Source organism: Triturus cristatus, chromosome 4_1, assembly GCF_964204655.1.
Source record: "Triturus cristatus chromosome 4_1, aTriCri1.1, whole genome shotgun sequence".
NCBI classification, from domain to species: domain Eukaryota; kingdom Metazoa; phylum Chordata; class Amphibia; order Caudata; family Salamandridae; genus Triturus; species Triturus cristatus.
This window is the reverse complement of record NC_140585.1, coordinates 1,189,174,816-1,189,190,985: the sequence shown is the minus strand read 5'-3', so window position 1 is coordinate 1,189,190,985 and position 16,170 is coordinate 1,189,174,816. Positions and strand designations below refer to the sequence as shown.

At 42.3% G+C, this 16,170-nt stretch overlaps 1 protein-coding gene across 1 annotated transcript in view; it reads right to left on the bottom strand.

Moving 5' to 3' along the window:
* Window positions 1-1,705: 1,705 nt before the first annotated feature.
* Window positions 1,706-16,170, bottom strand: part of ZGLP1 (zinc finger GATA like protein 1) — a 160,221-nt gene continuing 145,756 nt past the window's right edge. The window contains exon 6 of the mRNA XM_085650723.1: window positions 1,706-3,082. Coding sequence (XP_085506849.1) covers window positions 3,034-3,082 — 49 coding nt within the window. The 3' untranslated portion in view covers window positions 1,706-3,033. The remainder of the gene's footprint in view (window positions 3,083-16,170) is intronic.

Here is a 16,170-nt window from a genome sequence, read left to right as displayed (position 1 = left end):
TTCACTGCAATGTACTCTATATGACGGGGGGGGGGGGGGGGGGGGAGTAAATAGGGATGTAGAGTGAGGGCAAGGGCTAGAGAAGAAGCAGCATGTAAAATGCGTTTACCCGGATTTAAGGCCAATAAAACTACAGTTTATGAATATAATAAAACTTAAAGCATAAAAACGCCATCAATGTTTTCCATATTAAACTTCCTTCATGCGTCTGTATGACTAATGTTTGCCTTTTTCATGGTCTCCTCTGCATTCAAATCTTTAAGCCATTTCTTGATATAGGGTTGCAGGCAGATTTCCATTTCTTCACAATAGCGTTTTTTGATACAATATTTTCGCAGCAAACATGTGAATACCTGCATAAATTCTATTTTATGTCTACGTGGTTAGAAAGGTTTTTCATACCTACCCATATGTAATATTAATTGTTGCTCATGTTCTGATCAATAATTGGATTGTTCACATGGGAAAGTGGCTGTGTTTGGTGTAAGGAGTTAAATTGGGAGTGCATAAATGTCATTTGGAAATGGATGTTTTCTTATGGTAAGGAGACTCGGTGTTTAATTGGAACTTTCGGTCCTCAGCACCGCTGTTAGTTGTCAACGCCTGCACTTATGATAGTTTGCCACACGGTGGCGCTGTTTTGTTAACTTAGAGACTTGCATTACAACAGTTGTTTATTCATTCAATAGTTACACCTCAAAATGACTAACGCTTGCCATCCAATCCAGTCGAAAAGCTTTGGCGGCCTGGAATAGTCTGAATTGTCACACTGGTAGGAGTGTGATGATTAGTAGTTGTGTTGATACGGTCACTATTGGCAGCACTGGCAGGGTCAACAGGTGGTGCAAGCTCAAGTGGCCTCATGACAAGGGTCCTGTCCTTTTATTTATTTATTGTTTTACAAGTTAGGCGCTGAAGGAGCCTTAGAAAGGCAAAACCCAGCTCAGTCCTGTTTAACTCTTGAAGATATGTGTATTCCAAATAACATTTGGGTATGTTTTACCCAAAGAGCTGCATGTACTTGCCTGATTGTTTCTATAATAAATACAATATTTTTAAAAAGAACATTTTAGGATCCCTGCAGACTGCATTCGTGGCCTTAGGTCACCAAAGTCCTGGGATGTGTAATATAGTCTAGTGGACGGTTATGGTTATTTTTTAAATTTATATTTAAAAATTATTTGCTTTTAGGGTTAAAGGAGGACATGAAACATACGTGGTATTGGAAACAAAAAGCCACACATGATATGAATTGGACTATATTTGGATGGCTTTGGAGTCAAGTCAGTAGGATAAAGCGAGGAATAAGTGGAGATTGTTATAGGAATGACAGAACAATGGTGAGACTCCGAATTAGTTTAAAGAGGAATCTTAGTCCTTATAAGCCATCAGAATGCAGATGTAGGGCTCATCTCAAGAGTCAAAATGACATCCATTCATGAGAAATGTGGGAAATGAAGGTCCAAAAGAGCAGGCGCCATGCTAGATTTTCAGGTTATCCTGATAATTCAAATGTCTTTTAAACAAATTTAAATGGAGCTCATTCAAATAGTCATTTATAATTTGAAGATCTGGCATACATCCAAGCCCTTCTTAACTATGTTTAGCAACTCAAATTTAAGTGAAAGAGAATTTTTAAATGCTCAGAACATGAAAATTATATTTATTGTAAAGTGCAACTGTTAGACAGCAGTACAATCAATAACACTTTAAATCTTTTATTTAATAACAAAACTATTTGTCTATATTGAATCCTGTCAGAATTCCCAAGGTTCACTGACTGGTATACGAGTTTTCCCTCTAGTTCTCACATGTGCAAAGTAAAGGTAAACCTAGAGCTTTTGAGCAAACATTGATCTCAGGCAAAAACCTCAAACAGAAATATACAGATTTACATTTTACATTTCACTTGAATTAAACAAAATCAAGTTCCTGCAGGAACTTTCTAAATAAATAAATACTTTAATAAACTAGACCTGTGCTTTAGGAAGCCTGGTTGCACCAGAAATGAAAAATGTGATGCTGCAAATGACAGGTCTACACGGTAGATATGATAACTTAACATCATAAAAACATGTTTATTCGGGGATATGAAGCAGGGGAATGCTGGTACTATCAGGCATACTCCCAAGAGGCCAATACGGATGAGAGACCAGTAGGAATGGATAAGGGTAGCCATGTGTCACTCAAAGTCAGTCATGTGACTGGCTACGACCCAGCCACCTTGCCCTTTTACAGACACCGCCCACATTGGACTTTTCCTACTTTTTAACGAAGACCAGTCCAACTGTGTTGAGCCTACTATAAACATTTCTGCAATTGTATATTTATCCTAGGCGGCTTTACAATTTGATTGACAGTTCCTAGAGGGCACCTTCAACTTAAGCAACATGACATTTCAGTGTTCACCCGTGACCCAGCAGCAGCAACTGAATATGCCTACCTAAAATAAGACCAGTCTTTCCTTCGCTGTTGTCATTCCCTTGAATATAATAAGTAGCTACCTTCACAATCCAATGTTTCGACTTGCAACGCTTCTGTGGGTCAAAAAGCTACATCTTTTTTTCAAGTGCACGAATTAGCAGCCCTCCTTCAGCTAGAGTCTTACTAGCGAGACAAAGCTACAGTTAAACACCAGTGCAAGGATTGACAATGCTCTTGAGGGACAGCGTCAATGCTACAGTTATATACCAGTACAAAACAGTGACAATGTTGCTTTGTAATAAAGCTGCATTCACCATCCAGAACAATGGATAGTGCCCACTCGCAACAAAAAACGACAACAGAAAAGATTCACCTTTGAGGACCCTTAGTCCTGATGCTCGCCACCTTTGCCGGAAAGGGGCCAGGCACTTGTACAATACCAAAGTCTCACACAAAATATAAGTCTGTGGACAACATGTCTATGCAGACATTGCCAAAAACAACATCAAATGCAAGTTTTCAAGTTGATTACATTCTCAAAATGTACTTCAGAAAGAAAACAAACAAAAATAATAATAATAATAGTCCCAGTTGTTGACGGATAAGTGCTCAGCAGCAAACCGTTCCACCAGGTACTTTCAGGTAACTGTTAAATTTTCTAGGGAGAGAGAGAAAAAAGCGGCAGTATTACAGTCTCTTAAATATTACAAATTGCATTAACTTTGCCTTTTCTTGACGACTCAGTCACTCTCAGAAAGGTGAATTATCCTGCAAATAGTATGTTTAGTTTCTATTTCCTCATTCAACTCCTAGCCTTTGCGAAATGATTCATCCTCTACTTTTTCAAAATTTGCCAACTTTGTGAAGATGAAATTTAAGAAAAACAGCAGCTATCAAAATGTCACAAACATAAAATGTACTTCACAAGAGGAGTCGAACATGCCTTTTTGTTTAAACCATTAATGTACATATTTTTCATTTTCTGCTCAATTTACCATATATGTACCTAAGCCAGCTGACACATTCTTGTGTTTATCCACTTACACAACTACAGTAAAACATACTGTCAAAGCAAACCGCATATACTTGTTCCAGCATGGCTGACCTATTTAAAAATAACACGATGGCCATCTTGTAATGGTCAATATGGATACACTAGGGACAAAACGTTTTCATGATTGTCGCCTGATTTTGAGGCAGAGGCTAAGTGGGATGCAATGCGCTGCTGATCTAATGAATGGCAAGCAAGCGGCCTGTTAGCATTCTCTGAGAGCTGTTGAATCAGCTAAAAAATAAAAAGAGAAGTAAAGACATTAAAGGAGTCCTTGTTACGTGCCGGAATTAGGTCCTAGTGGCAAGCAACGCTGCACATTTTCTTCCATTGCCCTGTTTCTGCACAATAACATTTTACAATAATCTTTTGCACATATGTGTGCGTGACAATGTTGGATTCGTTTCTCTGAAACTGCTTTGCTTACACGTTTCAAGCAACATTATCATGCTGCCTCGAACGCGGAGTACAAGGCCTTAAACACGCTGTACAATGGTCGTTCTATTTTCATCCACAGTGAGACAGGGCTAGCTGCAAACCCATAACAATGCTAATTTGTATTTACATCACAAGGATGCTTTTTATTATAAATAAATAAGCATTTCCGGGGTTTAGACAGAGGAGACCCTTTACGTAAACCAGTGACATGCTAATGAATTACAATGGAGAGCACCAATAAGTATAATCATTTATTGAGGTATAATGTGGTGCCGGCATGGTATTGACTGTATGAAATTTGAAATTGTTTGATTTGAGAAGTATGAAATGAATACATGTGCAGAAGAGTGATGATAGTTACTGGAGTGTGGTGAATTCTTACTCAAAGTCAAAGGTGACAACTGCTTTATATCATGCAGGAAGCCCACTTGGGCTTTGAGTGAATTAGCAATATAAATTACTTCGAGTATTTTAGTATCGAATTATTGTAATTTGCATATTATATGGCTAACTTGAATTTGGTTGTTTGAGATTGTTTGTATATGAGAACATATCACTAAGTCAGATGTATAACACACTAAAAGACGGATGTCATAACACAGCCCGTGTACCTTACATTTAACACCTCATGTTTACACATTAATCATGAGTTGTGTATAAAAAAAGATTTCCAAAATGGCACTTAATGTCATGATCATGGTTGTTGTTCAGCTGAAATGTGCCATATATATATATATATATATATATATATATATATATATATATATATATCCACCACAGCACTCCCACAAAGGAAGAAGAGGTCGCACTCCAAACAGCTTTTTAACTCCGTTTTTAATCCTTCAAGGTCGCAGAACCAACAATTTCCCAACGCGTTTCGGTATACCAGATACCTTGTTCACGGTTGTTGTTTGCTTGGAGCAAACAACAACCGTGAACAAGGTATCTGGTATACCGAAACGCGTTGGGAAATTGTTGGTTCTGCGACCTTGAAGGATTAAAAACAGAGTTAAAAAGCTGTTTGGAGTGCGACCTCTTCTTCCTTTGTGGGAGTGCTGTGGTGGATATTGGTGGTCTGGTTCAACCGCGAGGTAACGCACCCGTCGAGTAGCGCCTGAAGTCGGGTACATCTGAACCAATTTGGATTATATATATATATATATATATATATATATATATATATATATATATATTCACGAGATCAAAGCACACAGCTAAAAATGTCAGGTCTTCCAAGGAGATTCTAGGGAATTATTACAATGTAAATCTTCTACCCTTATGGTTTATCAAAGGGATAACAAGCACCATAATGGTTCTGTACAAAGACAATCTGTGAGATTTCATGTAAGAAAATACAGGACTGCAGGCTTCAACACAATGCCATAATAACCCACTCTTCAAAGCATATTTGGTTTAACATATGCACTCTGTAATAAATAAATCAAGCATTTGTCATATTTTTTCATAATAAGCAGAGCAGATCAACTTTCCCAGTGAACCAATTCGAATTGTAGTCTTTATAATTGGGTTGTTCCAATACCCAACTCAGACCTGCTGTATTGCGTTTCTACCTTCCCACATGGCAACCATAGAAATATGTTTAAAATTATAGTAATCAACAATACATTAAATTCTCCTAAAAGGGCTTATTGAGTATTACCTTTCTTCAAATCCCCACAGTAATCGAGTGGGTCACCAACACCAAACCTCTGCCTGCTATGGTAATCTATGAGATCCCATGTAACAAAATATCTACCTAAAGGTTTTAGCACAGTGTAATACCAATTTGTCTTTAAATGTCTGCTACGTTTCCCATACAGAGATCCACCGTATGAAATCTGACATAACGTTTCCGAATGAACCACTGAGGCTTACAGCCTTTTCCATTGGTCTGACACAGCCAACACAGGCCGCAAGAAGTGCAAATAAACCGACAACCATCATCCATCCATATATAAATTTAGAAACTTTCCAAAAATACAGGTGGCAAATCAATATATGACCACTCTCAAAACACCTAACATGGATTCTCACAGTGAATATCCTTTATCTCCAGGGTTTGTCAGCGTGGGAGACCAACGCCGAAACCCCTACCTACTTCGATAATATGTGAGATTTGTTTTGTAACAAAATACTGGTCTACAGCCTTTAACAGTGCGATAACATCCCATGATTAAAGGCCAACTGGTTTTAACAAATTATTTTCACAATAAATAGGGGAGGCCTGCTGCCTTTCTCATAACTTTCATATTTAACAGATCGGACCTATAGCATTGGACTTATCTTTAAATAGTGAATTAATCAGGTCCATTGCCTTTATCATTGGCTTGTCAGCATACTCAACTAAAAGACTTGTGTATTTAGTGCAAGTTTTTTAACAATGCAACTATTTGGTGCAGTCATAAAATTACAAAAGTATATATAATTACAGTTTGGAAACCAAAACATGATCTCTCCTAAGAGGACCAAAGAAGGATTATCATGTATCACGCAAATCTTCTATCGCAAAGGTTTATCAAACAGGATACAAAAATCCCATCAAAATGCTTCCATCTAACAAAATACATCCCGCAATAATTACAAACCACCCTTAAATGCCTACTGATGTCAACTCATGATGTTCACAATATATATATATGTCAGACCTACTGCCTTTTCAAAGTTTTTCATAATAGACAGATCCGGCCTATACACTTGATCATTGGCTTGCCATCATTACTTACTCATTCATGCTATAATGGATACAGTGGCACCACAAATAAAGGGGGGTGGGAAGGGTGGAGAGAGCGGAGAGAGCGTGGGGTTAGAGGGGGTGCACGAGGGGGGGTGTTAGAAATGTACAAATAATAGATTAAAAATAAAACTTACCTGAAGCTGCCGGCCACCTCCAGCGTCGCATCGTGCCCCCTCTCCTCTTCCTGGGTTCCAGCAGCCCCTGGGACAGACTCCCATCCAGTCCCCGGGCTGCAGAGCAGCACGGAGTTTGGCCTGAGTGGGTTAGAACAATGCTCCGCTCAGGCTAGGGAGTCTTCGGGGGTTTCTCCAGCCCAGCTGCTCAATGCAGCGGGCTGGAGAAACCTAAGTGCGCATATGTGTTTTGGTCGACCCGAGATGGCCGTCTAAAAACACATGAACACTTAGGGAGTTGAGTGCACGTAGCACTCCTCCTCCCATGCCTCAGCCCCGCCTCTCCCTACAGCGCTGGCTAAACAGGAACATTGTTTTATTTTACATTTGCTAGCTTTGAGCCAGGCAGTGGAGCGATGCTCCTACGTCATCTCGGAGGAGCCACACCTGAATGGATATAAGCTTTTCTAAAAGGCAGATGGTGCAATGTGATTACTCTTTCAGTAAATGCACATAACATCCACACCATCAAATCAAGTTCACAAAAAAATAACATATGGGCGGATCCTAAGCCTGTCTCTTAGTATTACTTCTGAAAGTTATTTTTCCAATGTTCACATAAGGTTTGGCATAAGCTGCGCCGTCAACCAGCCCTAAAACTTAATTTACCAGTACCTCTGACCAACATGCCATGCTGCCAAGTGCAAGTCGTTTCGATTCACTACATTTTGCACACTGTGGAGGAGCATAAGAGGTAAAACTTTTAAAAGGGGGATCAAATGTGCCACTCTGGGTCACAGCCCCCTGGATGCAGAGGCCCCTCTGCTCTGTCTATTGAGGCCACATGGTGCATCTGATACGGACCAGGAACTGCCCAGGGTCTATTTAAATCTTGTTGAGCAGCATCTTATCCTGACCGCATGTCCCCTTCATGCTTACCTCAGTTTCAAAGATGGGACGGTATTCAGAAAGCACCATAAGAGGGAAAGATTTTTTTCTATACCAAGATGTCCAGTTGACTTTCATTCTCAGCATTTCGGGCTAGATTAGGAATCAGACAACACCCACAAGATAAACTGACTGCTTGTACTGGGCACCAAGGTGACCATACTTTGAAGGCCACCTGGCACACTCCTCCTCTCTCTCTCTCAAGTATATCTCTCTCTTTGGGAGTGAACGGTTACCTCATAAGGCACCATTCGCAAAAGCAACAACAAAACAAGCATGTGCAATGCAATCGGTCTCGCCTTTTGGACTTTGTAAACAGTGCTTAGTTTGAGCCAGTGGTTTCCGATGCTGAGCACTGGCACTCAATCATCAACACAGACGCTTGAGCACCAGTTAAGGAGACATTCAATTTTGGTAGGCAGAGGTCGATTAAGTGATTTGCCCAGAATCACAGGATGTTGAGCCAAAGCCGAGACTCAAACCTGGTTCGCCAGCTCAGAGGTCGGCAGCTCTGGCCATTATGCAATGTTCTCTCACCACTTGTAGGGTTTGTTGATTATGTGGAGAAAAGGACTGGTCGGAACGCCCTCCTGACGAGAGCCCCAGCACTTACTTTTTACAAATTAACCACTGCTTATAAGTGTTTAGCCATTCAACACACAACATTTTACGAACAACTTACTTATTTTTAAGAGACGCATTGAATTGCTGCTGCATTCGGCTACTAAAATACTATATTTTAATACTTTGAGCCAAGCAGCATCATAGCACCTGGATTGGATAACTGGGAGTTTGCAACTTGTATGTTACAAGCTACAAATTATAAGTGTCAGAGATGCGTCAGTCTGCAACAAAGTGCTGTAGCTTTAACAACAAAATAAAAGGGCAAAGCGGTGGCAGTAAAGGCAAGCTCGGCCTAAAAACATCCTTGTCATCACAGAGGTTCCAGGGGCGCCATCAATTAAAGCCAATGCCATCGCCCAAGGAGCCTTTACATTCGCAGATTAACCCATTTCACACATTTACATTTCTTTCAGGAAGCAAACACCCTGGCAAGGCTTGTTTATTAACTGTCTGTTACTCTGCTTCACACAACAGAACTCTCCCTCCTTTCCACATCAGCAAAAACATCCTAACTATCGGAATTAACCATTCAGGTCGTTTTTTTGTGTTTTTTTAAAAACAAAATGTAGGGAGGGAACGGTTTTTGTTAAATTAAAAACGTACAGGTGCATTGTGCCCCAGAGATCCCCACACACTTCAACTTCTTAGTGAGAGCAACAAATTCGCTACAGAACACCAGCGAAAGAGAGCAAAACAGAGCAGAGAGTGCAGAAGCATAGGAGCAAGAGCAAGTAACACAAAACTCGAGGGGAAAGAACAGTGTTCAAGTAAGACTGCAGTAAAACATGCACTATCATGGATTTCTCAAGCAAATACAAAAAAACGTAGCCGACTAAAAGAGAGCCGTGGAAGGAAACAAGTAAAGAGGACTTTTGTCCAGAGAAGAAACAAACACAAGCCATTAAAAAAGGAGCAACTAAATGAGTAACTATAACACCAACCAATTGAAAGCAACGGAAAGCCACTGTAAGTTGTTTGTAAACAGACAATGGGTTTTTTGCAGCATGACAGCAAACTTTTTTTTAGCTTCAGCACTGGGGTAGAGGGAGGTGGGACAGGGGCCTCAACTGTTAAGAGATTAACTCCAACACAACTTCTCGATGGTCAAGGGTCAGACTGATAGCAAGGCCAACAGGCTTCTACCTTTCAGAAGGGGAAAAGGCCACTACAAAGCGGCTGTTTCCACGCAAACCTTAACCACGCATGCATTACAACGCATGCGTGGCTACCACGAAAGCCTTTACCACGCATACCTTTACTACGAGATACGTAGTAAAGGCATGTGTGGTAAAGGTTAAAATTAGAAAAAGGGGGCTTGGGGGGTCTCCCCCCCCCCCCCCCAAAAAAACGCACCTGATGTCACTTCGTGAAGTGGAGGCAATCGGCATCGTTTAAGAGGAAAGGGAAAGAAACTTCCGCTTCCTCTTTACGACGTCACCAAGGAAGATGAAGGAGAGGAGACGACGTGAAGAGGTAAGGGGAATTTTAGTTAAAAAAAAATATATAAGGATTGAGGGTTCAGGGCAGGAGTAATTATAAGAAGGACTGGAGACTGGGGGGTCACGTAAGGGTACAGGGGAGGGGTATAACCTTTACCAAGAGTATGCCATTACCATGCATAAATTTACAACGAAAATCGTTGTAAAGGTATGCGTGGTAAAGGAATATTCGTGGTAAAGGTTATGCGTGGAAATAGCATTCCGTTGTAACGCATGCGTGGTAAAGGCATGTGTTGCAACGGAATGCATTGTAACGACATACATCCTTCAGAAGCCGAAATAAAAAAATGCGTTGGCTAATTGCAACACTAATTATTCTCAGCAATTGAAAGAGCGAAAAGTGCGATAACACGCGTTATAAACAAGTTACCGATATTTCACTTCAAACACAATAGTTATACAAACCGTAGAACCCCGCCCCTTTTCCAAATCACACCCTCTCCTTACACAAGCTCCATATAATCACCTGTTGGGTCGAAGAATTTCTTTGTTTTGAGCAGCGTCAAGAGGCCTCAAACACCCCATTGTACCGCTAGAGCAATTGCTGCTCCCAGAGCAAGTTCCTGTAACATCGCAGCACCAAGAAAGCTGAAGGGAACCAGCGTACAGACCTCCCTCCCAGCCCGTCAACTTAAGAGCTCCACCTGGTAAGTGCATTCCCACCAATGTAATTCTGACGTTTGACGCCTAGCCAATAAGAAGTCTACCTTGTTCCTCCACTGTATGGCTCTTTTGATGCCTGCTGCCAACGCATATTTTGAAAAATAAGTCTATATTTTTTGATAAATATTTGAATACCTTATCTGTTTTAGTTACGGCATATTGTGTGCAAAAAATATGTGTAATAAGTCCCAAAACGGGGATTGATACACATCAGGCATGTTTAATATGATTGTCTAAATCCTATTCCAAAATTAGTTAAAGGTATCCATTTTTCCTGCGTTAGTGTGTTTCTAAAGTGAGAAAATTGGCAGTTTCAAGATGGCAGTTTTATTGGTGGACCAAACAGTAAGCATAAGTCACAAACATCGTGCAGCCGCAACTAATGATTTCCAACCTAGTAGGCCATGCGCATAGGTGTGGCTAAGCCAGCTTTCTATGGCAAGCGCTAAAACAGGCGCATGCCATTCAACGAGTGCAACAATTGTGTGCCAGCCAACCAATGACAAGCTTGACTTTATTATCTAGGCAGGAAAAAGAAAATGGCTGAGAGGGATGCCCTTTGAAGTGTCTAATAAAACAACAACAATGCTTTTGTAAGAAACTAATTGAAAAAATATACACATTTAGTTACGTGCATAAGTAGACATGGTCTGATGTTTAAACGTACCAGTTGATATAATGAAAAATGTTGGCTAGTGATAAATTACATTAACCAGGATCATGACATGCGTGCCCCCTCTGTCTGGAGAGCTGAAAAGAATGTTTGCAATGCAATAGGTCTCGTATTTAAATGCGAGACCTATTGCATTTCAAAGAAGCGATTGTCCCGGCTGATTCAAACTAGAAAGCAGGCATGGCTTGCTGAACGCAAGTAAAGCACATCGTGCCTGATTTAGGAGAAACTCAATAAAGAAAATAGTGCTTACACACTTAAGAACGCGTACCATGTCACAACCGAAGTAAACGTTGTCAGTCTCCATGGGAGTTTACAGATCAAGACAAGGATGTAGTAAGGCGGGACTAAGAAGCCTCTTTACAAATCAGACACCAGCATTTAGGAAGGACACTGACACAAGCTAATGACAAACATGGGGGGGGAGGGAAGAGTGGGCGGTACTTCTCTTCCATACTCCACTACAGCAGTCTCGCTGAGCAACGCATGCGCGCTGACTCAGGCTCAACCTAACAAGCACTGCTGCTTTAATGGTGTCACCATCTTTCCAACTTTCAAAGCAAGTGTACCACTCTGTAAACATTGAAAGGATGGTGCTCTCCACCTATTCTGGTCACAGCCTTCATGCCTTACTCTCCCATCTTACTTCGTATGCTGTACTCTCAACCTATTCCAAACAATATCTTAACGATCTCCTATTCTTATTTACCACTAACTCCTTCCAATCACTCTGTGTACATACAAGCCTTGGCTTTTAAATTATAAGTGTACAATGGTGACTAATGTTTAAAACCTTGACAATATTAACAACAGGAGAGGGAGGGATAATCACTCATATTCCCCCTAATGTATGAGTTCAGTAACAGCAAATGAGTGAGTAGAGAAGGCGAGTCAGCACAAGGAATACCTCTTATTTAAAATAACCCTCACTCACCAACCTAGTTGGTGACATGCTTCATCATCGGGTTCCCAACAGAGAGGCCGAGTGCCTCCCTGGTGTGCTACGACGCCTGAATTACTGCGGAGCTGGTATTAGTGATGTAGTGTCAGTGCAGCAGTGAAATAGTGCAAGTTAAAAGATGCCGTGGTTTAATCCCAAAGTAATTTTAATGGTGGAAAACCAGGTATCATTAAAAACAAGTGAGACGGACGCTAGCTGTCTGGCTAAATTGACCTACTTTACTACACGGCAGACAAAACTCTGCAAACACCGCAAATGGAGCAGAGTTTGCTGGCCAGGTCTAGTGGAAGGGCGTCTTAATGCATCGAAGTTACCTCTGTCGGCAAATAAAGCACATTGAGGTACCACTGTTCAGTCTCCATGCATGAAGTGTAGAATAGATTCAGGACTCAATCCTTTTGCTGAAAAAGATGGTCCTGCTTAAGAGGTAGCCTAGTCAGAGGTCAAATGCTCAGGAGCTCCGGGTATGATTCTCATCAGGGCCATTCTGGGGGAATTAGAATGACTTGGGCCTGGTCCAGCTGAAAGTAGCAGTGGGAATTCATACAAGAACCCTTTGTTCTGTTCCAGCTGGAATGGGTCTCCAAACAAATGCCTTCAACACAAAATTGCTGAAAATGCACATTCAACTATGGCAACTAGATCGAGCCATGGAGTTTTCCACAGACCGGAGATGCACTGCATCACACTTGTGTTGAGATGCCATTTGTGATCTACCAGGCACCTTCTTAGTCCATCTGCTCTGACACCACAGGTGGTTGGTGACTAGAAGATGTTCTGCTGGTCCAGCCACCTCCAGGCTCATCAGGATGCAAAGTTTCCGGAGAGGAGCGGCACCAGCTTACCTTTGATGGATGGAAGGAAGGAAGGCTTTGAGGGCCTGACAGATTGCTTGGATCTCCAGCAAGTTGATATGGAACTAACTCTCTGCCAGGGGCGCTGATCTCCAACTTCCCAGATTGCACCCTCAATCTATTAGTGATATATGTCTTTCACTCCCATGAACTTTGGGAGTGGGTGAAGGGAGAGATTGACTTGTCATAGATCAGGTTGCTGTCTGTCTGCCTCCACTGCAGATCCTATGCAGTCTTGTTTGAAATCTGAATGGAGTTGGAGAAGTAGCCCTTATGCTGGGCCCACTTGGATCTGAAAGGACAATAAAAGGCCCACATATGTCACCTTGCATTCAGAATGAGGATGATACCCAAGGACAGGAGACCAAGAAGCCTTAGTGCCCTCCTCATTGAAACACAAGGATCCTATCCTGAATGACCGTGATTATGTAACGGAGGAAAGGCCATGAACACTACAGTGTCCAGAATTGCCCCAATGACCAAAAGCCTTTTTGTGGGGCTTGTGTGGGGTGAGGCCTCAGCTCTTTGATGGGGATACTCAATGACATCAGTAATTCATCTGATGTTGGGTGGTGGTCTATATCTGACTGTGGCAAGCCTGCCATTAGCAGCTAGTCATCAAGGTACAGGAATAGGTCTACTTTCAACCACTGAAGCTGGATAGTGACCACCATCATCATCACTTTCCTGACCACCTGAAACACCGAGGCATGGTCTAAGGAAAGCATGGTAAAAGTGTTCCTGGCCCACTCTGAACAGCAGCCAACACCTGTGGGACTGCAGGACTAGTAAATGGTCCAAAGACAACATCAAGTCTTCTTCGTCCTTAGCAGAAATTGACATGAGTCAGCATAAGCATTTTGAATTTATCTTTCCGTGGAAAGGCAGTCAAAGGCTAGAGGTCTGGAAGTAACCCGAGGCCCCAGTCTTCCTAAAGAATGAGGAACTAGTGTGAATAGCAACCATTTCCCTTCTCAGAATCGAGGTTCTGTTTTGGGGCACATTGGAGAGTGGAGGATTGACCTGTTGCACAGGAATGCAGAGTGTTCCTCCGAACTACTTTCTGATGTGGGAGGAAGTGAAAGGGAAGACGTAACCCTTTTCAACAATTTGTAAAAGCCATCTATCTCATGCGATAGATATCCAGCTGGAGAGGAAATGTTGGATCCTGCATCCCACAGGCCTGGCATGAGTCGTTCAGGCCAAACTAAAGCTGCTCCTAGCCGCTGCAGTAGTGGAGTGTAGAAATTGTGTTGTTGGTTTGGGCGGGGGGGGGGGGGGCAGGGTACCATTCCCAAGCTACAACTACAATTCTTCTCAGGGTGCAGTCACAAGCAAACCCCAAATTAACCTGTGCTCAGCCCCCTGGTTGCTTGGCATAGAGAAGTCAGTAACTTAGGGGCAATGTGTAAAGTATTTCTGCAACACTTCAAAAAGTAAAACAGTAAAAACATCACACAAAAAGGATGACACACTAGGTTAGAAAAATTGAGATGAATGTAATAGAGAAAACAAGATCAGAACAAAAATGAAATTAGTAGAACCTGAGATATTCAATTTTAAAGGTTCTAGTAAAAAAAAAATAGCACCAAACGGTGTAAAATGCCAACTGTGGATATCATGGTGCGCCAGACTGGGATAAAGTCACAAATTCTGGCCAACCATGATGGAGCGTGGGGCAACTACAGGGGCCCAGCTAGGCCCACTTAAAGTATCTTAAATCCTGGTTTGCAGAGCGTTGCAAGGATCCACGTTTAAAAAAGCGTCTCGCAGCTGAAGCAATGCGTTCTTCCGAGATGCGGAAAAGCTGTGATGCAAGAACCATCTTCGTTGTCGAGGCTCCCACTGACATGGCTTGTGATGTGAAGTCCGGCGTGGAGGATGTGGCCTGTAGTCATAGTGAGGCATCACTTCTGAACAGCTAAGAGGCTGTGATGCGGAGTTCATCGTTGTTGTCAAGACTGCCGACGATAAAGGATGCGAGGGCCTGAGCCGCAGATGCATTGCGCTGTCAGGGTGATGCGGTAGTTCAGAAGAGCTGCGATGCGGGTCTTTGCAACTGGTCCAATTTATGCAGCAGCGATGTGTCGGTTCTGCTCAGGACTGTGCCACGCAGCAGAGGAGATACATCGGTTCCACTGGATCCACAGAGGCTGGTAAGCATCTCAAGTCCACTTCCAAGTGTCTAGGACTGGGTTGGCACTACTTGGCAGGATAGACTCACAGATGGAAGAGTCCTGGTGCAAGGTTGTTGTAAGCCTATTGTGTCCGTGAGGTTTCATATCAGGAGGCCAGCCAACTAGCCCGTGGAGCCATTCTGGTTTATGGGCTATTGTGATACAGCTCCAGTCCTTCTCATCAGCCATACAAGAGAGTAGCAGGTCAGCACAGAAAAGCACAGCAAGGCAGAAGTCCAGCAGAGTGCAGTTCAGCAGAGTGACAGTCCTTTAGCAGCACAGCAGTCCTTCATGACAGAGTATCCACAGGTCCAGAAGTGTACATAAGTGGTGGTGTCGGAGGTTCAGTATTTATACCCAGTTGTGCCTTTAAAGTGGGTGTGAAGTATAGGGGCTTGCCTTTGAAGTGCACAGTTGCCCTGCATTCATGGCACTGGATTCAGACTAGCTTCAGGAGGTATGCAGCCCTTTATGCGGAGCCAAAGCACAGCCTATTCAAGTCTAAGTGAATCTGGGCCCAGCTCCTCCTCCCATCCTGCCAGTGAAGGTCCATCCAGTAGAAGCCCGCTGCCACTTTAAAATTGCTTGTTTCACCCACAAAGTCCCTCACACTGGTAAACCAGCATACCTGGCAACCAAACTCACAAAGGCAGGCCAGGCAAGAAACCTGAGAAGCACCAACAACCTACTAATATAAACAAAAAGCCCTGGCTCGCTCCTTATCGGGCAATGCTCCCAAAATCTGAACTCCCTACCAGCAGATCTCAGAACCAACCCCTTCTTCATGATCTTTAAGAGAAAACTAAAGGATCTCCTTCTCGCTATGCACCTTAACCCTCTGGAAAGTAAATTATAGCACGTTTTAGCAGCCTACAATCCAGTAACTCTCGACCCTGTTGTTTACCTTTACTTATGCTGTTGGTTTGTTTTTATTGCCTGTGTAAATGTTGTAAAGCGCTCTAATTCGAGTCTTGCCAGAGCTATCTAAAACTCTCTAAATAAAATAAATAA